This window comes from Echeneis naucrates, chromosome 5 (assembly GCF_900963305.1).
Source record: "Echeneis naucrates chromosome 5, fEcheNa1.1, whole genome shotgun sequence".
In the NCBI taxonomy this organism is placed as follows: domain Eukaryota; kingdom Metazoa; phylum Chordata; class Actinopteri; order Carangiformes; family Echeneidae; genus Echeneis; species Echeneis naucrates.
The window spans coordinates 26,680,612-26,704,210 of NC_042515.1; the positions used below are offsets into that span (position 1 = coordinate 26,680,612).

The 23,599-nt window shown below is 41.7% G+C and overlaps 1 protein-coding gene across 3 annotated transcripts; it reads right to left on the reverse strand.

Moving 5' to 3' along the window:
• LOC115043065 (constitutive coactivator of PPAR-gamma-like protein 1 homolog) lies at positions 1–23,037 on the reverse strand. Of its 3 annotated transcripts, none has more exons than XM_029501151.1 (16): positions 22,345–23,037; positions 20,920–21,166; positions 20,752–20,834; positions 15,113–15,241; positions 14,433–14,523; positions 13,287–13,375; positions 12,977–13,197; positions 11,154–11,361; positions 10,840–11,011; positions 8,614–8,863; positions 8,320–8,434; positions 7,619–7,828; positions 5,934–6,126; positions 5,515–5,653; positions 5,321–5,417; positions 1–591 (listed from the first exon to the last, which is right to left on the reverse strand). In XM_029501151.1, exons 1-16 carry the CDS (start codon positions 22,678–22,680, stop codon positions 307–309), a joined length of 2,865 nt encoding a protein of 954 aa, XP_029357011.1. In that variant the 5' UTR covers positions 22,681–23,037; the 3' UTR covers positions 1–306. The 3 variants fall into 3 exon arrangements, with proteins under 3 accessions (XP_029357011.1, XP_029357010.1, XP_029357009.1); XM_029501150.1 differs by having other exon boundaries at positions 5,515–5,644; positions 22,207–23,033; XM_029501149.1 differs by having other exon boundaries at positions 22,207–23,033.
• Between the last annotated feature and the right edge of the window lie 562 nt (positions 23,038–23,599).

The following is a 23,599-nucleotide window of genomic DNA, read 5'->3' on the forward strand; positions in this document are numbered from 1 at the left end:
GTAATGAGAACTAAAATATCCCCAAAACAAAGCTTGTTAGGAGCTTTTTTTTTTTTTTTTTTAAGAGAATGAAAAGTCTCATTCTCATAAACACATAGAAACCTTGGTGGTGAAGGAGGGCCACCAGGGGCTCCCCTAACTAGTAATGTGTCTTACATTTTGTGTTTGTTGAGAGGGATCAGAATTTCATCTTCTGGTTCTTTGAAAGGACCAATGTGTATTGATGGTAGGCTTTCCAAATTTCCAGATATTCCTAACCCTGCATCCATCCATCTTTCATCCTTCGCCCTCTCTAGAAAAATAGTTTTACACTTCTTTTTTTAAGACAGCTGCCTCCAAGTCATCATCATTTAGTGCATTTAAGTAAGGATCAGTATTGCACATCTTGAAATCACTGCTAAAGGCACTTTCAGGTTGGATGAGAACTGTGGCTTTCTCTTTATCATCATTCAACTGTTCCTGCTCTCCTTCATCCAGGCCATTCTCTGAGGTTGAGTTGTCACAACCTGCAGGGGAGGAGCTTTTCTCCTCTGGCTTGGTCTTCTTCTTCTCCTTCACTGCATCATGTCCAGGTGCATGAGCAGGCTTACTCTGAGGCAAAGGTCAGACAAACCACGACTGTTACAGATATAGGAACTGCATTAAAAAATAATTAAAGATCATTCAACTGTGGTAACATGGTCTATATGTTGACTACTTAGATACATTCAACTTTAAATCACTACTACTACTATGACTGTTCTCAACAATAGTGACTACTGCTGAGACTGCCTGGTAATTTGATTTCCCCAACACATCCTACATCTAGATTCAGTTGAAGATTGTTGTGGACTGTTTTGGAGCACATGAAGCCTTAATCTTTTGAAACTTTCCTCTTGCTCCAACAGCAGGACATATGCTCTGATGAGCCACCAAGTGTGTGAATGTGTTTTAAAGTAAAGTAATTTGAATGGCCAGTAAGATCACAGTTAATCTGTATGAATGTAGTACATGTAGCTTTCATACAAAGAGCCATGATGCTCAAGTGATATGTGGCACACGGTACACGATAAGAAGCAGTGGTGCTGCAAACAGCAATTTCAGAATAGTAGTTAAAGGAACAATACAGAAATGATAATTTAACAACAATGTCAGCCCATGCTAGTTAATCTAACAAACGACATTAACAAGTCAAGCGCATGAGCTGTTCTGATCGACCTGATTCCGGTTTCAACAGAGTCCTTAACTGAGTCAAGGTCTGACTGAGAATCAAACATGTGGCTGAGTCTCTTTGATGTCTCCTCCTCTGAACACCTTATTATTCTCTGCTCTAACTGTGAACATGGAGTTGGCAGGTAGAGAATGGGGCTTAAGGCCTGATCCAGGTTCTGAACCAGCAAGTCAGGGTAGATGAACATCAGAGAAAATTTGGCTTGGCATATTTTTTATGAGCGAGAACCCTGTAAAAATACTAACCATAAAGATTGAGACAGTTTCAAACATGTCTGAAGGATCTCTAATGGGAAGGCTGATCAGGGGGTTTCATAGGACTGGCAAAACCTGATTTAATGGAGTGAGTATGTGATGTGTAAACATCAAACAGATGGAGACAAACTAATATGGGAGTAAAGCGATTTTTACTTCACTACAGCATTTAAACAGTCACTCGGTAAGCTTTACCAAAGTTTAGGGAAATCTAAACTCTTGAGTCTTCGTGTAACTTTAAGTATTGTTAATTAGAAATGTAATGACTCATCGCTGATGTTGGGCCACATCCCGTTCAAGAAAGGGATAAGTTAAAACCTACAAAGCTCAACTTTTCTTACCTATGTGAGAAGACTGACAGAAACTGCTGCTATTGGTCACTATATGACAATTGTCCCAGGACAACACGTGCCCTTTGTTCCCCTTCTAGTTCTCTTTTCACACACCCTTCCCTTGCTCTTCTCTCTTGGTGCCTCTTCCCTCATGGCCCTTGAATTCACCTTGGCCCCAGATCCTGTCTTAGCTTGGATCCTCTGAGGCCTCTCTTGGATTTGCTCTCCTGGCTCAGAGGTAGGCCCTGACCTCTTTTGCAGATCTTCATTTCCCCATGGTAGCAACTCAAGGTCCAGCCTAAAATTTCTAAGAGTGGATAAGCTGAAAGCCAGCAGACTCAACGCAATGTCTTCATGCTGTTTCCTGCAAGCATTATGCCTCAAGGTATTCATCAACTGCTAGCTTAACAGCAACACCAGCAAACCAACCATCTCAAGGAACAAAGAAGAAATTCAGCGACCTGCATCTCTGGACTCTGGACACTGGACTAATATAAAGCAAAAAGAAATACAGTGCTTGTCCAAGAGCTGGGTAATGTTCACTGGGCCAACCTGGCATAAAACAAACACAGCGAAGAAAAGCACTGTTAACCTTTGTACATACAAATGTAGATTTCATTTGTTGGTTAGCCACACCAGGAGTTGATGCTGGTTGTTGTATGTTCGCACATGTTTTAGCACATCACTCACCCTGAAAGCAACTTCTGTAACCATCCCCAGTTTTACCTTGGCACTAACAGCCGGCCTTAACAAAGGACCACATGAGACATGTGGCTGCAGCAGCCATCCTGCTTTTAGCTTCATTGTCTGCCATTTGGTCAATGTTACACTTTACAGTTGAAGCCAAAATTATTAGCCCCCTTATGAAATTAGACAAAAGTGTTTATAATATATTTGTTTCCAAAATAACAAAGACAAAATGTCGCGTAAGTTTGATTCGGATATTTTCTTGACAAACTGAGTTGAAACAAAAAGCGCAAAAATGCGGCATCCAAAATTATTAGCCGCCTAGTCTTTAATAGTCAATAGTGTACTCCTTCTGAGCCACAACTAACAATAACCTCTTAGCATAGTTCTTTACTAGGATGGCACAGGTCTCCTGAGGGATTTTGGTCCTTTCTTCCACTGGAAATTGTTCTAGCTGGTACTAATTGTGTGGTTTCGGGGCATGGACATTGACTTTGAACACCCACCACAGATTCTCAGTAGGTCTGGGTTCTGTGTGGGCCACTCCAGGACCTTGGGTTTGGTATCCTTCAGGAACTGTTGGACCAATTTTGATGCATGCTTTGGGTCATTGTCTTGTTGGAAGACCCAGCGACGACCTAAGGCTAGACTACAAGCAGAGTTCTGCATATTATCTTTTTTCATGATGCCATGCACCTGAACAAGGCTCTCTGTGCCTGAAGCTGCAAAACAGCCACCACCACCATGTTTAACTGTGGGACCTGTGTTCTTAGGCTTGAAGGCCTCTCCCTTTCTTCGTCAAACATAAGCAACATCAATCTGCCCAAAGGTTAGGGGTTAGGGTTAGGGTTAGGGTTAGTTACTAGTTTAGTCTCATTGGGCCAAAGCACAGACTTCCAAAACTAATCTTCACCTTTCAAATGTTCACGGGCAAACCTCAGTCTGGCAATTATGTGCTGCTCTTTGAGCAAAGGGGTTCTTCTGGGACAATGGCTCTGAAGCCCACCACAATGGAGAACCCTCTCAACTGTGTTCCTTGAAACATCAACTCCAGAAAAGGCCAGGTCAGCAACAATCATCTGCTGACATCTCTGACTATTTTGCTCTCGAGATTTCTTGAAATCTTGCACTCATGATCATGACCAGGTTTGTTACAGAATTTTTCTCCTAGTACTTGGCAATGATCCAACGCACATCGGTCCTAGACACTGTGAAACGCTTGGAAATGGCAGTATAGCCTTTGACTTTATAATGAGCCTCCACTACTTTCTTCCTGAGTGCAAGACTGATTTCCTTTGTCTTTGGCATGGTGAGTAAAAGTAGTCCCTCTCAATAATGTGTTCAAGTGCCCTGTTATTTGGAGTCCTTTTATGCTGTCTGAATGCTCAGGTGTTGTTCGGAAGCTAATTGACTGCACAGGTATGGTTCGAAAGCTGATTGGTTTATTATTTATTTTTGACCACCCCATGTTCAAAAATGCCTCAAAAGCTACTACATAGCACAAGTGAATGGAAAAGGAAAGGAAAATTAGCCTGGGAGGCTCATAATTTTGGCCTCAACTGTACATACACACACACATGCACACAAACATGTATATAGCCCCTATTATAATAGTGCCTGTGTGTTTGTTACTGTTAAATAAATGTTCTTTAAAAAAAAAACAAAAAAAAAAACAACCGCTGCTCTATTGGATGTTGCACAAGAATGAATATTGCCAAACTTTTCTCTGCAGAACTCCAAATCCTTCCACTTTAAAATGGTACATTTGCTGTAGTTATTAAGTTAATTAGAGTCAGAGGTCCAAATTAATAGTATTTCATGAGACTGAATTGGTGATTTGGAATTGTTGGTGATTTTTCAAGGTAAAAATTTGATATTAAGTTAGTTAGTTAGTTATTAAGTTATCATTTAAGATTAATACTATTAGTATTAATAGTTTAGTAAATTTTGAATTGCCTTACTGTCCTAGCAGGCCACCCCGCTCTCTAGATGGAGGTTTACTTATGGTTCCTAGAGTCTCCAAGAGTAAATCTAGAGGCAGATCTTTCCGTTTTCAGCCTCTTCTATGGAACCAATTTCCAGTATCAGTTCGGGGGGGAGACTCTTTAACAATTTTCTTTAACTTTTCTGTATGACAGGGTTTATAGTTAAGAAGTTAAAGTCCATCTAGTCTTTAGCTATGCTGCTATAGGGCTAGGCTACTGGGGGAAGGACTGAGCATCTCTCTCTCTCTCTCCCCCTTGGATGCGCTGACATATCAATAACCATGTTTCTCCAAAGTCCATGCTTCTCCCAGTTCAAGCATGTGTACTGCATATACTAACCATGTTTTTTCAAAGTCTCTTGTCTTTCCCAGCTCCTCTCCTCTCTCTCCCTGTCCTCATCCTACAGGTGGTGAATCATTGCCACCCCATGTTCCTGCAATGCCTGCTACTCCCATTTCTTCACAAACTCCATACAGCATCAAATGTTCCTCCCTGCACCTGTATTGAATATCCCCTCCTCCTGCTGTCATTCTCTCCCTACTCTACTCAACTTTGGATGGCCGCCCCCCGAGTCTGGTTCTGCCCAAGGTTTCTGCCTCTTAAAGGAAGTTTTTCCTTGCCACTGTCACCAAGTGCTTGCTCATGGGGGGATCTCTTGGGTCTCTTTAAAAAATTTTATGAAGAGTTTAGTCTATACCTGATCTATATGCAAAGTGCCTTGATGTAACTTTGTTATGATTTGGCAAAAACAAATAAATCTGATTTGATTTGATTTGAATGCCAATCACCAATAAACCACCAAAGTCCAACAAAATGGTGGCCCATCTAAATTGAAACCCAACACAGACTTACCAGGAATGCTCCCTGACTCTGGAAGGCTGGAGTGTGATACCTGCCTCCACGACCAAACGTCTTTATGACAGGTGTGGAAATAACTCCTCTCACACGGCTGCAGAGGTAAAAATCCACATGGTTAATGCTCCTTAAGTTTCATACATACCAACCAGAATTAAAAAACACATCTGGACTTCTTTTTTTACCCTTACCCACTATTTGGTCCACCAACAGACACCACCTGGAGAGGGTAACCACCCCTTCCTCTTCTGCGTCGAGCTCCAGCCCACTGACCCACCACAGTACCAGCAATCTCTAGCTTCCCACCCTGTGTTGAGATTCCTTGAATTCCTCATTAGAAGGGGAAAGCAATTTGTCAATCTCTGTGCTCAATTTCAAATTCAGAACGTATTCAGACCTCTTCACTTTTTTCGGTATGTTACACTTGTAGTAGGTAGGTAGTAGGTTAATATCATTGGAAGTCACTCACTCCTCTGAATGTTGAAGGAAGAATTGAAATCAACTAATACATCAAATAACTTCAGATAAAACCAAAGAATAGCTAAAGATGAACAATTTTCAGACCAAACACAAAACTAAATATTCCATTAACTTTTGTGCTTATACCTACCAGGCATTGCTCTACCTCTCCCCTGAGGCAGCATCATTGGGGTTGGTGGGCAGAAGGAAGAGGTGGGGGCATTGAAAGGCATCCCGTGAGGGGGTGGAGGCGGCAGAAATAGAGGAGGGTGAGGAGAACGACTAAAGCCGAGACCTTCCAAGATACTCTGACGCATCTTCTCTACCTTGGTAACCAGCTCAGGCTGGAGACATAAAGCCACAGTCAAATGAACACGTTAACCATTTCTACAATGATCTTCTACATTGGCAGCAGCATCCAATCCAAAACTGAGGACAAGTGGATTCAGGCTGCAGTGTTTGATTTTAACAGAACAGATTAAAACATGTATTTTGGGCTGTCCTCAAGATAGGACTGTCACTAGTCAGACCTTGTGTGGCTGTCTTTGTTATGTTATGGTTCTATTAATTCTAGTTTTTAATTTTCAAAATTAGTCCATTTTGATAAATACTAATGATTGCTGATGCCTTTTCACAATTTAGGTTCCTACAGAGGATACAGTCCAAGTGTGGTCCTTCATTGTAGACTAATAGGGCTGAGTCATAAAGAAATAGATTGTTTTGTGGAGGATTTTTGCTTTGCATATCCAACTGGTTCACCCTTTATTGTTATGTCACAAGGCAAGGCCGTTATACCTTGACTAAATGTAACTTTTTTTTTTTTTTTTACATTAAAACTTCTGAGATTTTTTGATTCTTGGTTTTAATAGTTGTGTCTTCAGATGAAAGCCAATACTTTGATTTAAACATGTTAATCTCGGTTTTTGGCTGCCACATTACATTCATTACCTGTGCTCTACTAATCTTGGGCCATGAAGGATATTTTTTTCCCAAGAAAAGAAATATTTTTCACCTGAGGGACAGCCATACAACCTCTGGATAGGATGACACCCCTGAAGTGGGACACAGCTCTTGTCACACCTTGCTCATGTGGCGTTGGTTCAATAGCCCCATACCCACCTGCTTCATGTTTTACCAAAAAAAAAAAGTATGTTTTAAAGTCTTTGCTGGTCATCAGGGATGTGAGAGCATAAGATTTCCAACTTGTCAGAAATAAAAGATTTTTCGAGATTTTCTTACGGTAAAATAGAGGTAAAGGAGATGCTGAGTGGCACAACAGAGGACAAGGTCGGAGCTAAAACAACACTGGGCTAAAATCTCCAACATGCCCAGTGTCAGCTGGTTTCCCTTTGTTATCTGCATCTCTTTGTGCTTTTTACAGTTTTTTTTTTATCAAATGCAGCTGCATCTCTGCATTAGTTAATCACCCGAACACGTCAGTGTGAACAGAAATCATTGACAGAAGGCATTTTGGTTGGTTTGTTAGAATAAATGATGTGCATAAAATCTAAATTCCATTTCTGAGGTGTTCATCTATATCTGAACTGAGTCATTAACTTTGTCTGTGGCCGTGATCAGACCTGATAGTGTCTCCAGTCTGGCACAAGAAGAAGTGAAACACCACTACTGCTGAACACTATAAACACTTCTGAAGAAGAACAGAATGAAGGTGTATGCTTCTGAGAAAATCTACATCAATTAAAAAGGCAACAGATGCAACCTGGACCAGGCTACTTGTACTTTTAGATGTACAGTGTCCAGGCAAATCTGAGTCACACAGTGGCCTTTGGCTGGATGCATGTTTAGCAGACCTCTGAGTAGTGTGGATCAGGCTACCTGACCATCACAGAGGTCAATGAGCTGGGCTTTCTCCCTGTTGGCCCTGATGAGTTTACTCTGAAGCAGTTTGCCATCAAAGTACATCCATGGACAGCAGTGCTCCCAGGGGATCGGCTGCCCACACGCATCATTGGCAAACAGAGCCATGTCTACTCCACTCATGAACAGAGCAGCCAGCTGGACTCCTCGAGGGTCCAGGTTGTCGATCTGTGGAGGAGAAACAGCTGCACTCTTATACATGTCTGAACGAGAAGAAGCAACAGCTTAGCAGTTCACATGAGTGTCAGATTAATGAAGTGCAAAGCGAAGCACAGAAGAAGCATAAGCAACTCATTCACTCCCTGCTGCTAGAATCCAGCAGTATACAACCTAATGCAGCCAAATCAAGAAGCCAGCGGACACAATCTACATGTTATGACAGAGCTGACAGCTTCACACACACAGACCACAAGGACCAGAGAGGATGTGGATGCTTTACATTTACAAGCCAAGTGAGAACCAAGCTCTGGGATTTTTAGAGATGGCTGAGACAGTGTTGGTAAACCATCCACACTTGGAAAACAAAACAACAGAAAATCACACAGGAGCCAATTCCTCCTCAGTCTATGGCTGACAAAGCATTGGCATTTGATTGACAAGTCACTCATGATTTGTGTGTTTCTCGAACACTCCTCATACAGTAAGCACTACAAAATCACCTTCAGTTCCTGCAGCTGGTCAGGCTCATAAAGTTTAGGAGAAAGTGCTTGGGCTAGGAAAGCGTCAAGTTCGTTACGACGCAAAATTCTTACTCCTGGCCAATGTAACATAAACCTGAAGCAAAACACAGAGGGGTGAGAGGGTTACAACAACCAGGAACTGATCTGCATCCTCACACATCCTCACTCCTTTTCGGTTTACACACTGGACTCTCCTGCCATCTACACAGTGATATGTACTCCATGAATCTCTATAAACTCACAATTAGCTCTGGAGCTTAGCAGTCTACTCACCGTAGCACACAACAGAGCACCAAGAGGGGTGTGGGGATGTTAGCAGGGTTCAGCATTGCTGGAGTGTCCGAACGCAAGCAGGCCAAGAAGGCCCTCATTCTGCGGTTCTTGTCTTCCGCTGCCTTTCCCAACCACAGCTTCTTCAGGTTGGGGCAGGTCCACTCCCTGAAGGGCAGAGCCTCCACCAGCTCAGGAGTGTGGGGAGACTTGCCTTTGCAGGCCGCCCATTCTTTGACCATGACATGAATGTCTTGTGGAGAGAAACAAGAATTAAGATATCAGATCCTGCATTCATAAAGTGTCTTCGAATCATTTAAAATGTCACCAAGGACTGAAATCCTTTGTCAGGGCAGAAGAGGTGAAGGTGAGAGGAGGCCGATACACTGTATGGACCGAAGTATCAGCAGAAATCTGAATGGCACATTTCAGTTAAATGGATCAAATTGCCACCACTCTGTATTGAATAACCCAACTATAAAACTCAAAATATATTTTCAAATTTTCTCAAAAAGTATGTGTATAATTTATGAAAATGTTTAAAAAGTTTTGGCTTTTCTTCTAACTTTTCATTATCAGTTTATTTTTCATTTGTTTTTAAAGCAGCTTTGCTTGTTTATTTTTGTTTTTTGAAAATGTGTAATTTTAGTTTATTTTAAAGTATTTTCAGTGACAGATTGTTTTTTTAATGAGTATAGGATATTGTCAGAGGCAAGATTCAAAAAGGTGTGATGAAATCTGGCTTGAAAAGATGTGTGTTAATCACACAGATTATCTATTTAGGTGGACCTGGACTCTGGGTCATAACAATTAAAAACCTTAAACTTTAATTCTATCTAATGGCCATCAGGGGGCGACGCCACTGCTTGTAAAAAGAAGTCATATTGTATGGAAGTCTATGTAAAAATGGCTGTACTAGTTTCAAGTCCTGTTAAAAGTATGAAGTAAACTCTTTAAATGTCCAACATACCATAAAGCAGAGAATGGATTTAGGGACATGCCTACTGTGTGTTTGACAGACTACCACTCAATCAGTAGAGAGCACAGAGGTTAGGGTTCGGGTTAGGGTTAGAGCCAGTCCTCACTCCTACCCTGGTTTCTACAAATGTCAGGGGCGATGGAAACATGGGTATTAGTTTGTCTGCAACAGTAATCAGAAAAACTCAACGGGACACAACAGCACCAACACTACATAAAACGTGAATATGAACACAAATATGTCCATAATAGAGACAAGAATGCAGCCTAAAGTGCGAATTGTGCTGAATTGTGTGTCTGTGGTCAGATGCAGATCGAGTCAACCTTTGAGAAAACTCAAAGACAGAACAAACTGGAGAGGTTTGATTGATCTAGTTAAAATGAGCTTATCTGTATCTGCACTGTCCTGGACTAGGTCTGGTGCTGCAGCTCTGTGGAGCATCACTGCAGTTAATGAACCATAACACATATCATATGTTTTTCCTGACATCAATAACACACTGAGTGGACACTTAGAGTACACATGTGCTTGTCGTACACAAAAAGACAGAGAGAGTCAACTGTTGATGCACTCTGCTCTTGAGGAGAGATTCCTATCCTCTTAAATACACTACCAGTCAAAAGTTTGCACACACTTTCTTATTCAAATGAATAAGAAAATGGACTGGAAGACATGTTTATAGGTTCTGTGAAAACACAATAGATTTTAAGCTGGTTATTGTGTTCTATACAAAATATACTTTTGTAATTTTTTTTTTTTTTTACAGTGAATGAAAATCTGTTATCATATCTAATTTTTGTTACGTTGTGAGCTTTACTGAAGAGCGATTATCCTGATTTGGTGGCTTAAATCTGTGGAGAGCTGAATCCTGTTTGGCCTGATGATCCCTGAATATCCACCTGAGACTAAAGTCAAAGTTTCACATGCACAAACATAAGCTGATATTCCTCCTGGAGGTCCTAATGGCCAGTCCAACTTGGACAAGTAGGCTGTCAGCATGTGTGTATCTGTTGATTTTGTGGGATACCACCACAAATCAAGTAATGTGCTAATAAATGGTTATGATTGTTAACAAAAAAATTTGTCAAAAGAACTTTGTTTTATAAGTATTAGCAAAACTGTCCAAGAAATGTTTTCACTCTGTCATTATGGGTTACTGAATGGATGACGGACGTGAATGTTATTTTGCCATACAAATACTAAAGCTGGGAAAGAGGGAGAGTGGGTGAGTAGTCATTGTCAGGACTCACATTCTGGGAGGTAGTTCTTCCTTACAGCAAGTCTCTCAGCCTTCTTCCTGACCTGTGCTAGGCTGAAGAGCACTCCGTAAACATATTGACGGATGGGCCGAAACAGCTGCACTGCTGTAGGCAGGTCTTTGTTACCTTCGTCTTCAATGGTGACAGACAGTTTGATCTCTCCCTGCAAAGATACATAAAGTTACCTCAACACTACTGAATTACATTAACAACTGTGTGTGTGTGTGTGTCATTAGTATCCATTTAGAATGGACATTCAGACAGACAAACATAAGAAAGATTCAAAGTGACGCAGACCCTCTGACCTTGGTGAGAACATGGTAGATATAAGGGTACATAAGGCCGTTTTTGTGTCTGTGCTCGGCCACCCGCAACACCTCAGGGGCCACAGCAGGGAGAGGCGGGATGGTCACATCCATGTGGTTCCTGGTTGGCATGGAGAGCAGAGAAGGAATCTCAGCATGAGAAGGTCTTCCATGTTTTTCCCATCTCCCTTTACGATCACCAACATGACTGAGGGGGAGGAAAAAAAAACAAACACATGATGACCAATGTAGCAGTGGAAGAGACTGGTAGTGGCCCATTATGTTGGCCTATACATGTAGGCAGAAAATGAATGTGTCATGTATTTGTAGAAATATGCAACAGCTGTTTGACAGTATTTTCTGTTTGATTTCATTCAATATTTGCAGTCTGACTTCAGTAAGTGTATGAGCCTAACATCAACACAATTAACAGGGAAATGAAGAAAGTCTCTCATACAGAAATAACAATAGTTGGTTTTCCAGTACAGTTATAGCAGTTAAACAGTGAAAGTAATATTTCTAAAATTTCAACAAAGTAGAATTACAACTTGCAGGTGTTCTGATTGAAGGTTTTCTGAATGAACTGTACTCATCTAGTTTTGGGACATACCATTAATCTCATAAAATCTCACCCAGGGACACTCCATTTTCAGGACGATGGACAAAAGCATTGTGCGTTTCAATGGTTTTGGAAAACAAAGTTTTCAGAGTTTCCATTGCAATTTTGCGACATACTGTTTAAATAGATATATCTTGAAAAACCATTTAATGCAAGTGTAAAAACCTTTTGATATTTGTTACCATTACCAATTCCTGCGATATTTAGATTTTGCGCATTTCTAGGGGTAATGGAAACGCACCAATTGTCCAGATCCAAAGAGGTCAAAATCTAATCAGACTGAAAAATGCACCAGAAATCACACAAACCATCACAAAATTGCTTCAAAATGTCTTCACAATGACATAGGACCAAAAATCAGCCTGTGAGTTGCTGCTTTCAAGCCATTTTGATTTTTACTGGAGGAGAAGGTGGAGCTAAGGAGAAGTGAGGAATGGATCTGACCTGCTCTCTCTGTCAATCGCACAGTTGCCACACCTGCTAATCAATCCCCTGATTTATAGTCTATTTTCCTCTAAAGCATTATGTTGTAACAGCTAAAAATTACAATACTTAATTGTTTCAGGAAAAACAAAAATAAAAAGTATATTTTATAAACTGATAAACTCATGTATATTGAAGTACAGCTGTTGCAGTCTAGTGTCTTAAAATTAAAAATTTCTTTAGTTGCTGTACTTAACTGCAACATAGGCGCGCCATCTCAAATTCACATCACAGTACACACAAATGTGTCTCAACAGCACTTTGCCTGAGGTCACTAATGTATGTAATTATGGGACTACTTTAGGAGAGCGTGGCTGTTAAGAGAGGAGTCAGCCACCAACCACAGTTCTTTATTTAGCGGTCAATCTTGGCTCCAACCCTCACCTGTGGACATGACCTTTGGCCATTCAAAGAAAATCACACACAAGCAGTTGAAATGAGGTCTGGCTTATTTTTTACCAGTGAAGTTGGCCCCTGATGGTTTGGTGTCCACAGTTCATCGGCATTTCATTTCACAAATGCTTCGTTGAGAACTCTCTTTCACCATACTTTCCAAAGTCATCCTCAATTTATCACACTTATAATAAGCATAGAAGTGCTGACCTAGTCTTGTACTGAATTCCTATATACAAACACGAATGCAATCACTGTGCTACAGGCAGGGGGTCTGTCTTCCAACAAATAAAGACACTAACAAGCAGGACTCATGCAATGAACTCACTTGGCAGTTGAGTCTGAGCTTTCTTCGTTCTCTGAGGAGGAAGAGGAGGATGCATTGTAGAAAGCCGCCTCTCTGTGGTTGGGGCTAGCAGCTTGGCCCAGGTTGATATGAGAGGACCTCTCATACAGAGGTGTGTGCTTTCCTTCATGAGTAATGTTGCTGAGGCTGTTCTGCTCAGGAAGGTCCTTCTCCACTGCTTCCAGAGGGTCTAGATACAAGTGCTGGACGTGAAGACAGACAAGAAAAACATCAACAAAATTCTCATGAAGCTGAAGCATGTGCAGTACTTCATGGGGGGATTCAGTCTTACCCCTGATTTTACAGGCAACACCACCTGTGGAATGTTGATCATTTTTGGAGATGGCACTTCAGCAAGCACTCCCATGTGTTTTGGTATGACTGTGGAAGATGCACAAAAAGCCTCATTATTCAGATTGAAGAGGCAGGAGTTGCGGTCAACAGACTTCATGTCTCTACTTGTTTCTGAGGAAACAATTCACAATTAATCCAAATATAATCACAATCCCAATATGGGCACGTGCAACATCTAAACTGGAGCAGCTGCAATTTTACTTTAATAAGGTAGGATTACATACACACAGCCTAGTCACCTACAATAACTACAGTGACAATAATTTTAGTAGTTTCTCAGAAACCAAATTTTTTATAAATTTTGTTAAATGGAATTTAATCAAAATGAAAGCCTAGGCCTGCTGTAAAAATCAAAAGCATGATTATTGTGATCAATGTTGGACCTATGATGATTTAATTGGATTTAAACGTTGAAGAAAAGGCTGAACAGTGGTATAGCATTTGCCGCTGTTGCCTCACAGCAAGATCGTGGGTTAGGGTTAGGGTTAGGGCTAACTGTTCGCTGTGTTTGTTTGTTTTCTTCTTTTTTTTCAGTTAATTGCTAACTGTTAACCAGAAGAAACTAGTTATATATTGTTCCATCATCCACAGATAACTAACACTGACACACAGTCTCTCATGTAACTACCCCACATATAGTAACAATCCCATCTGTTCTACTTTGAGACTAAATAAACACTTTACCACTCCTTTGTAAAATGAAATGTAACCTGGAAGCAATTGTTGCAAAACAAAACGCAGGAATATCTTTTTTTTTTTTTTTTGATGATCTTGTTTTGATAGTCATTCAAGGTAAAAACTGAAAATAAAAATTTGATAAATCACCCAGCACGACAAAGGCCCTTAATGGATACCCTTGATATTTTATCCACTGCAGCCACAATCAATCTCAAAATTACTTTGTCCAAAAAAAAAAAAATTTATCTACTGAAATCCTGATCACCAGCTCGAAGCCCTCTCTGCTGCTCATCTCCAGCATTCCTCTGCTGAACCAGGTCTGTCGATGATAAGCGTTGACTGAAGCAACATGACACAGACTTGTCTTCAGCACAGGATGACCACACACACACACAAAGAAACCCACCTATCTGTGCAGGGAGATAGGTGGGTTTGCTGGCCAATGAGTAGTATGCCACTGCCTTCTTGAAGCGTATCACTTTGTCATCAGTGCACGACTGAAAGGTAGAACAAACGTTATTATTTACTGTACATAAGCAGGAAGCAGCCAAATTGATTGGCCTGCAGATGGAAAAGATGATATTTTTCATTTCACTCTTGAGGTGATCTAAGGTGTTTCTTCTTAAAATGCTATAAAACATTAAGCCATGTTTTCTTCGAAGTAGATACTTGGTTGTGAAACTCAAATGAGAGGAAATGGTGACTCTGATACGACATGAGATGACACTCAAACTGTGTTATGTATGCTAATTTTACCTCCATCTTATTCATGATTTATTATTCGGTCTGTCAGGGTGAGGCGAAACAGTTTCACTTTCCACCAAAACAAGTAGCAACAAACATGCAACATGTAAAAAACTGACAATGTTCAGCTGCCTCTAGTGTGAAGCTGCATTTCTATTTCACAATGAAATACAAGTGAATGCAATTTGGTCACAAGTTCTCAAGGTACGTCTGGGTGGAAATCAACACAGCATGTGATCAAAATAAGCTACATCCTATCCTAAACATCTCTGCTGCAGATAAACGGTGACTGGACAGTTCTTCACATGAGCCACTGCCTTTTGACACATAACATTTTTCTACCTGTGAATGCTTGAAGACGTCCTTGGCGATGGCCTCCAGGTCAGTGATGTCTGGGATATCTCGGACATAATTGGCTGCAGCCTTGATGACAACATCACAGGGTGGGAGCACAAGCTGGTGGGCACGCACCTGTGGAAAGAATTCACAACAGCTCAGCCGATCATATTTTGAGGAGTACTTCAGTTACAGATGAGATTGTCCATACAGAACATGCATTTCTGGGTTCAAACCCCACCTAGGGCCTTTCCATATGGAATTTGTTCGTTCTCTCTTTTTCTCTGAGGGTCTCTCCAGGTTCTGCCAGGGGGATGGTTTGGGAGGTTGGGGTTAAAACATTTTATTATTATTACGGTGTATACACCTGAACCCCATGCTTGCACTTCAGTGAGCGAGTGAGATGAGCCTTGAGAGCTGGGTCTGGCCTGCTTTGGATTACAGTCAGACATGGCACTGTGTGCCATGTTTGCAGAGCACTCACAGCTTATCACAATCATTAGCTGCCGTTAAATTCGTATGTCATCTGCATTTTAGTTCATCTTGCTGTTTATACTGCAATGAATTGGCTGAGCTCTTGCCCTCAAACGCAGATTAAAGTAAAGAAATGTCTCAGTGACAGCAGCTGCAGACCAATACTGACACTGCACAGCAGCTTTCAACACTTGAACAGAATTTCACAACAACATTTGTGTTACAATGAGCTTTAATGTAGTTTCAGTTCACAACATTTAAAAGTCACCTTTTCCTTGTCAATTTGCCAGATGAGACGATGGCGACCAAGAAACTGGGAAATGTGACATGAACATTCATTTGATTCAGTCCTTTTGTTACAGACCACCACTATGGGCCTGTATCACAAAGCCAGACTTTATTTTATGGAGGTAACTTCCTGGTTAATCCTGGCTTTTTGGTGTCACAAAGCTGGTTTACTTTTTATTGGTGTATGCTGCAATGTTAGTTTATGTGGAATGCCTAACCTGCTCTAGAGGAGGTTCTGGATTTGAGCTTGGCAGGTATATAAGACTGCCCAATTGTCTGGAAAATTACCTACCCGCTTTTTTTTTTTTTTTTAATATGAGCCCAAACCCATTACTGTGGGAACTAGAACTGGAAGAAGAGTACTGAAAAGAGAGAGGAAGTTCAGAGACAGACTTAACTCGTTTGATTTTCCGGGTTTGGTATGAGAGATACAGATCCACATTTTGAGTGGCCTGATGCTGAGAACAGCAGCTCTCTGACAGCTGACATAGTCCAGACTGGATGTGTGGTGCTGCAGTTCTTTGCCTCAGGTAAGTTACAGAAGTCTGTTTTTTAATTCATTTATTTGTAACCTTCTTGTGATGTCTTATAATCCCATAGGGAATGATTTACAGGACGAGAACAGGAAAATGAAATGCAAATTTTATTTTTGTTAATTAATTGATTAGATAATCCATTCATTTATTCATTCATGTATGCTGTTGACCTCAGCAAGCAGCAGGGCTGTCTACTATGCAAAAGATTTGAGCAGCGTAACACTGCATATTATCTTCATTATATTCTGTTATACTGTAATGTGATACTCATCAAGGCTATTTCTTTTTAACTTTAGGACAATTCAGTGGAGGGCTGCTGGGGGACAGGGGATATGCATGCCACCCGTATTTGATGACGCCCTATCCTGACCCTGATGCAGGGCCAAAAACCCAGTTCAATGTGGCCCTCTCCAAAACCAATGCCACCTGTCTCTGTGGGCTGAGGGAGGCCCCAGACCGGGCATACAACATAATTTCTGCATGCATTGTACTACACAAAATAGTGACTGTCCAGAGGGAGAGGACCCCATCACCCCTTGATTACTCCTCATGGAGGGCAGTAAGAGAGGCCATCATTGAACATTTTTTTTGGTTAAGCTCATAGAGTTAGTTTTTTGTTTTTTTTATTTCACTCTTTCGAGTTCTTTTCTCCAGTTCCTGTAAAAAAAAAAAAAAAAAAATGTATTTTAGCTTCATTGTTCATTTGTAACCCTTTAATGACCAGGACTGACCCCCTAGAAGACCACACACACACTTAGAATAATACTGTAAAAATAAATGACACTGCGCAATATTTATATAAAAGAGAAGGAAACCAGCCAGTTATAACTGCTGCTATGGGTAGTACTAGCTGCTATTGTGTGTCTCTGTGGTTTGCTTGTTTGTTTTTTCTTTTTTTGTGCTCTCTCTATCTCTTAAGTGTTTTTCTCTATCTCTTAAGTTATTTTGCTGCTTTAACACTGTGAATTTCCCAATTGTAGGACAATAACGGAAATCTAATCTAATCTAATGCCTGAAATAGTACATGACGTAATTACCTTTTTCTTATGCTTTAGATTTTCCACCTCAAGCTAAACTTTTCGATCTTCAATTTTTTATATTCTATGTTAAGCTCCAATTTTTTTTCACTGCGTCTTTCCACTGCATGCTTGAATAATGGATTTGTAGTACTGATATTTTCTGTGTATCACACTTGGCTCCTCCATCTTGAAATACGCTACTCTTTGTGTCTTGTGACTCCATGCTGCATTTGGTCAAATACAACAAACCCCACCCCTTTCATGTGAACACAAACTGATGTACATGGAAAGCATCTGGGTTCAATTAGTGAGTTTATAACCTGCTTCGTGACACTGATTATCCGGATTGCAAATGTTTGGGTAAGTGAAGCCAGGTAATGAAAAGAGATCCCAGGCATGTTAATCCATCTTCATGATACAGGTCTTATATGAGTAAGATCCTTTGTTTTCTCGGTATTCAAACCCACTAGGTACTTCAGTGAGTACTTAAAGTGTACAAACTTCACACACAGAGTGTGTGGATTTAATCAAGTTTATATTCTCTCACACACATACAATGTTATGCACGTACCACAAATGACAACACAACAGGTGATTGTCGCCTGTCTGCTGTTGTGGCCACTTGACTTCACAGTGTACCCTGTGTCATTAAGACACTGAGCTCTAAAACTGTCTGGCACTGTTGTCGTGTAAATGTTTGACTCCCCCATTAACCAATCCGATCTTGTATGCCTGTGAGCAGACCACGACATCGAACTCATCCAGCAGGGTGGCAGCACTTCGTTGACCTCACAGCCTTCTCATCTGCATCTTTGATGAATTCACTGGCGCTTAAACTCACTCTCCAACCCTAAAAAGATCCAAAAGCTTTTACAAATCAGTTTGTTACAACTAACATTTTTCAGCAGTGATGCTTTAAATAGATTGAGAATACACACACGGCATATTGACTTTCCTTTGAACCTCTGCCCTTCCTGTTCAGAAGTCAGTAAAGACTCACAAAAAACTATGAAAGTTCCATTAATGAATTATAGAAGTAGAGGTGTTTTAACAACACTTTTCCTTCCTGATATCCAAACCAGGATAACCACCATCACACTTTATTTGAACATATTTAAAATCTATGATATGATTGATATTGTTATATGGTAGAGCTAAGGTTAAGCCTGTGTAAAACGTGTGTTGTTGCCACATGCTCCTATTATTCTAAGCTGAGTCTATGAAAATATTGAACTGGGCAATTTTCTTACGGGTATTGAGATTGGATTTCTGAATAAATTTGTTGATTTTTTTGGTTCATCTCTGTGTGTCTTTGCGTGTTAGCCATGCGATGGACTGGCAGCCTGTCCAGGGTGTAACCCGCCCTCACTCCGAACATTGGCTGGGATTGGCTCCAGCAGCCCCCACGACCTGGAAACGGAAAAGCAGTAGAGGATGGATGGATCTTCAATGCAGACCTGTCCAGGGTGTACCCTGGCCTCACTCAATGCCAGCTGGGATTGGCTCCAGAACTACACGTGACCCAGAAACAGTTGAGCAGTAGGGCATAGTGGTTAGCGCTGTTTCCTCACAGCAAGAAGGTTCTGGGTTCAATCCAGAGGCCTGGGGCGTTTCTGTGTGGAGTTTGCATGTTCTCCACGTGCCTCCGGGGGTTTCCTCTGGGTACTCAGATTTCCTCCCACAGTCCAAAAACATGCATGTCTATGTCAATTGTTGATTCTAAATTGCAGTTGGTATGAGGGTGAGTGATTGTCCATCTTGCTTGTCTTGTGCATCCCTATGTGTTGGCCCTGTGATGGACTGGCAACCTGTCCAGGGTCTACCCTGCCCTCACTTGGAGGATTGGGTGGAATTTGCTCCAGCACCCCCTGCGATCCTGAAACGGGCAAGTGGAAGATGAGTGAGAGTGAGTGCTCTTTAATGATGACATTTCTTGGTCTCCATATCAACCCATCTTCATGCTGGGTGACTTAAAAACATGCGAGCTGTCCTCATCTCCCAACTGGGTGTTTTCAAAGTTGGCTGAGGTCACATCAGATTGGTGAGCTCAATCCAATGCTGAGTATGACAGGAAGGAAGCCATGCTTCTGCTCTGGGTCCAACTTGCTGCATGAAGTATTTTCTACATCGCAGTCTTTTGCAATCTGCTCATTGCAATGTCTGACATAGCAATTTCTACTGAAATTCAATGGCTCGTTCAGCCCTGCTGCTTAGAATTAAAGCCTTGTACATTACGCTCCTGGATAGGAGTGTATGTGCCTGTTCAGTATGCAGCCTAACTACTCAGGTTTCACATCAAGCCTAATTTTACAGGTGTGAAACTATCTAACATTTATTATTAAATCGGTATGCATTATTTGATCAGTGCATATACTCATACACTGACACCAGACATTATTGAAAGCATTTCCAGTACTAGTATTGCAATATTTGGATGCCAATACAAGGATTTTTAATGTGTGTGTTTTAGGACCAATCAGGTATTTGCCTGTGAAGAATCCGTTGTTCAAGCTTGTGCTAAAGTAAAGTTTCTAAACTTGTGTTTTTCCCTATGCACCTCTCCCTTCAGCAGGGCTCAGTTGGAAATGTCCATGTACATTCATGCACAGATCAGGATTAGTAATCCCTGGATCAAGGTCAGATGATGACAGGCAGTGCACCTCACAAACCCAACAATGACATGATCCCATCCCAAAGTTTTGCATCCAGAGCCTATCTGTCCTCAGTGTCACAGCATTCCATTGTTGTTCCAAAACTACACCAATGTTCTTTCCTTACCATAAGCACACACATTGATGTTTTAAGAAAATCCCACATCAGGGTGCTGCAACCAGGAAAAAAAACTCACTGAGCACCAAATGCATATTAATGAGCAGATGAAGAGTCCTGAACAAAGCAGCAGCAAACAGGCCTCGAGACATCTTTACTATCCTAATGTGCAAAACTGCCATAGTGTTCTAATAGTGTTTGCATTATATATCCCAAAAGCTAGTTAACTAACAAGGGATACATTGAAAGTACAATTACCACAATGTAACGTAATCGCAACTTGGAAATTATATTCTCAGAGTTTGCACAGTTCCTCCAGAGCCTTAAGGGATATCACATCTATTTTAACAGCTGTTTGATTTAAAGAAGAGTGTAGTGAAATTCAATTAAGTGGCATTTAATCTTATTGAAAGTGAATAAAGTGAATAAAAAGGGCAGTGTTCAGGAAAATGACTTAGAACAGGAGATTTGAGTACTCTACACTGGGATGACAGTCCAGTTATTGTAAGAAGAAAGGGGAAAAAAAAAAAAAAAAAAAAATCAAAAAACCCCCATTTACCTTCAAGGATGCTAATGGATGCTCTGGACCAAGTAAGCTCCAGTGAAAGGCAGCCAAGTCTTCATCAGGCAGTATGTGATTTCCTGTAAAATACATTAAGCCATAGTCATGTTAGTCAGCCTTATCACAACCGTGAAGTCCATTAGTGATCAGTATAGTCATGCCAACCTAAAATTGATGCGAAAATGACAAAGCGATTTGGATTGAGATCAAGCTGTCGTGCCACTTCGTGCATCAGGTATTGGCTGGTGGTGAGGCTTTTGCCATTGCGGCTAAGTTTCAGGGCATGGGCACTGAAGTAGCATGGGACGTTGCACAGAGCGTAGTCAGAGTCATAGGCTACCAGGCCATGGAAGCCATTCTCCCTGCATAAGGCTATCACTTCCAGGTGGTGGTCCTCAATGCTCTGGACAACCTGAGGAGTGGTCAAGACAAGAATTAGGCTTAAGATGGGAAAGCTTCAAAACAGACTTCCAACACAGACATGGAGTCAGACACTTGAGTAAGGTCTGCAGAAACAGCATCAACGAGCAGATGCAGATTTGAAGGAGGCGCCAAATGCTTACTCCAAACAACAGGCAGAAATACTCGTGTTTTCAAACATGTTTGAAATGTGATCAGTAACATAACATTACAAGACTATAATAACATAACACTGACAGCCTGAAGCAGAATATACCATATTACACAGATCACTGCATTGCCATGAGATCTTGGCATCCAGCAGTTCCACTTTACTGCCTGATGCCTAAAATCTGAATCTGATCGACAACCTTAACCTCCTAAGACCCTGCATCCTTATCTGAGGACATTACTTTTGGGTTTTCTATGCCATTATGCATACTTATTTTCACTCAACTCCAAACCTCATTTGTGGATTTGTTTTAATCAACTTGTTGTTGCTAAAGCACATTGCAATGATCACTGTACAATCACAATGGCCAAGGATTTCCACATGCATGCATACTAAAAGAAAGCTTGGGACTCAGGATGTTAAGGGTTTAAATGACAGTAGACACAGAACATGTAAATGGAATGGACATATCAGTGTCAGTTCACGCTGGCTAAGATTCATGTCATATCTGACTGAAAGCATTCATTTATTTCAGAGACACTATCTGGTTCATGGGTGTTGAGCAGCAGCTTAATAAATAATCAAATAATGAATTCTCCTGTCCATGTGACTGACTGGCTTCAGTGTCCAGCCCCTCTGCATCCTGAGACCAAGGCCCTCTGGGACCCTGGCCTCTGTCCATCACTGCCAGCACAATCCAGACACAGCCCAGCACAGACCTGATGCCACACAGCCCCTGCTAACCCAGAGGCCCCCAGCTTTGTTAGGGCTGGAGTCAGTAGTGGTAACAAGAGGGCCGACTAGCACGCTAGCCACGGAGTTGCTAATGTCTGCAACCCCGGATCTGCTCAACAGGCAATGCCAGGTCGAGTTTCACTCACTTCGACGCGGAACCTGAGCAGTGCCAGGCGGATGCAGTGGGCCATGCACACAGGGGGAAGGAACCAAACTTTGGGCGGAGGGGTGCCCTTGTTCTGGACGTGGCTGATGATCTGCTGGGCGGTCTGTCTCTCATTCACCTGCCGTTTGACCCACTCGTGAAGACGGCCTTTCTCCAGGGCGCCATTGAAGCACACCAGGAGCTCGATGTTGCCACTGAAGCAGGCCTTGGACAGGGCAGCCAGGTATCCCAGCATGTGGTTCCACTGGCCCCCGCTCACCCAGTCGGTGTAGAAACCTCCGTATAGCCGGTGAAGGCAGTTCTCGGCGTCCACCAGCAGCCTCAACGGACCCCGAGGGGGTCTCTGCCGGTCGCCTCCAACCAGACTTCCCCGAGCCAGCTTCTGGAGTTCTACCGGTACAACAGCGCTGGGACATTGCTTCTCGATGTACTCCTGGAAACCCTGGACACCCATGCTGAACTTCTGCTTAACACACGGAAACTTAGAAAGGCGAAATATCGGTGGAAATGAAGCAAATATGTAGCAGAACCGGGATTGCTGATAGTGACTCGAAGCCAGGGATGGAGCCAGAGTTATTTGGACAGAACCTAAGTCAAGCTGTTACTGAAGCACCGTCAGTAGACGCTGAATTTGTTTTTCGTTCATGGCTGTTAGTTGCCATGTGTCCTTTCATGGAGCCATGTCTGAGCCGGAGTCTTACCGGAGCCACGGGGGGCACGTGACCCACTGACGCACGCCTTCGCTAAGACCCGCGAAAGGAGCAAGATAGTACCCTGCAGGAGCCGTACTCGTCGGGTTTTGGTAACCGCTCCCGGTTAAATATCCACTTTTGAGTATGAGACATAAAAAACTCCAATAATCTCCTTCCCTGACCGCTTTAGCTAGCCCTCTGCAGATAGGCGTGATGTCAAGGAGAGGTCACAGAAACCGAGAAGCCACAAGGAAGTCGACTCTGTTGTCACTGGAATTTTGAAACCAACTTTATTTATAACTTATGGGCAAAATACACTCCTTGACCACCCAAACCAACAGGAGTGAAATGTTAAAATCAAAAAACATGAAAGGAAATGACAAGCAGAGGAAAACCCAATTACAACAATAATTTGATCAAAAACCTTGACTCGATTAATATTAATAATAATGTGACTAAGCTGCCACATTTTCTCCAGTCCGAAAAGGCAGCAAAATGTGAATTGAAGTCATGTCTGTTTGGCACCCCAAGAGGGCAGCATACCATCAGGAAGTGTGTGAGTGCGGCAGTCATTCGTAAGTTCTCCTGTAATCTTGCAGAACTTTGTTTTCATTCACTGTTCAGAAAGTAGGATCATTGGGGCCCTAAACAAGGATATCAGTCTTAAACAACAAAAACAAA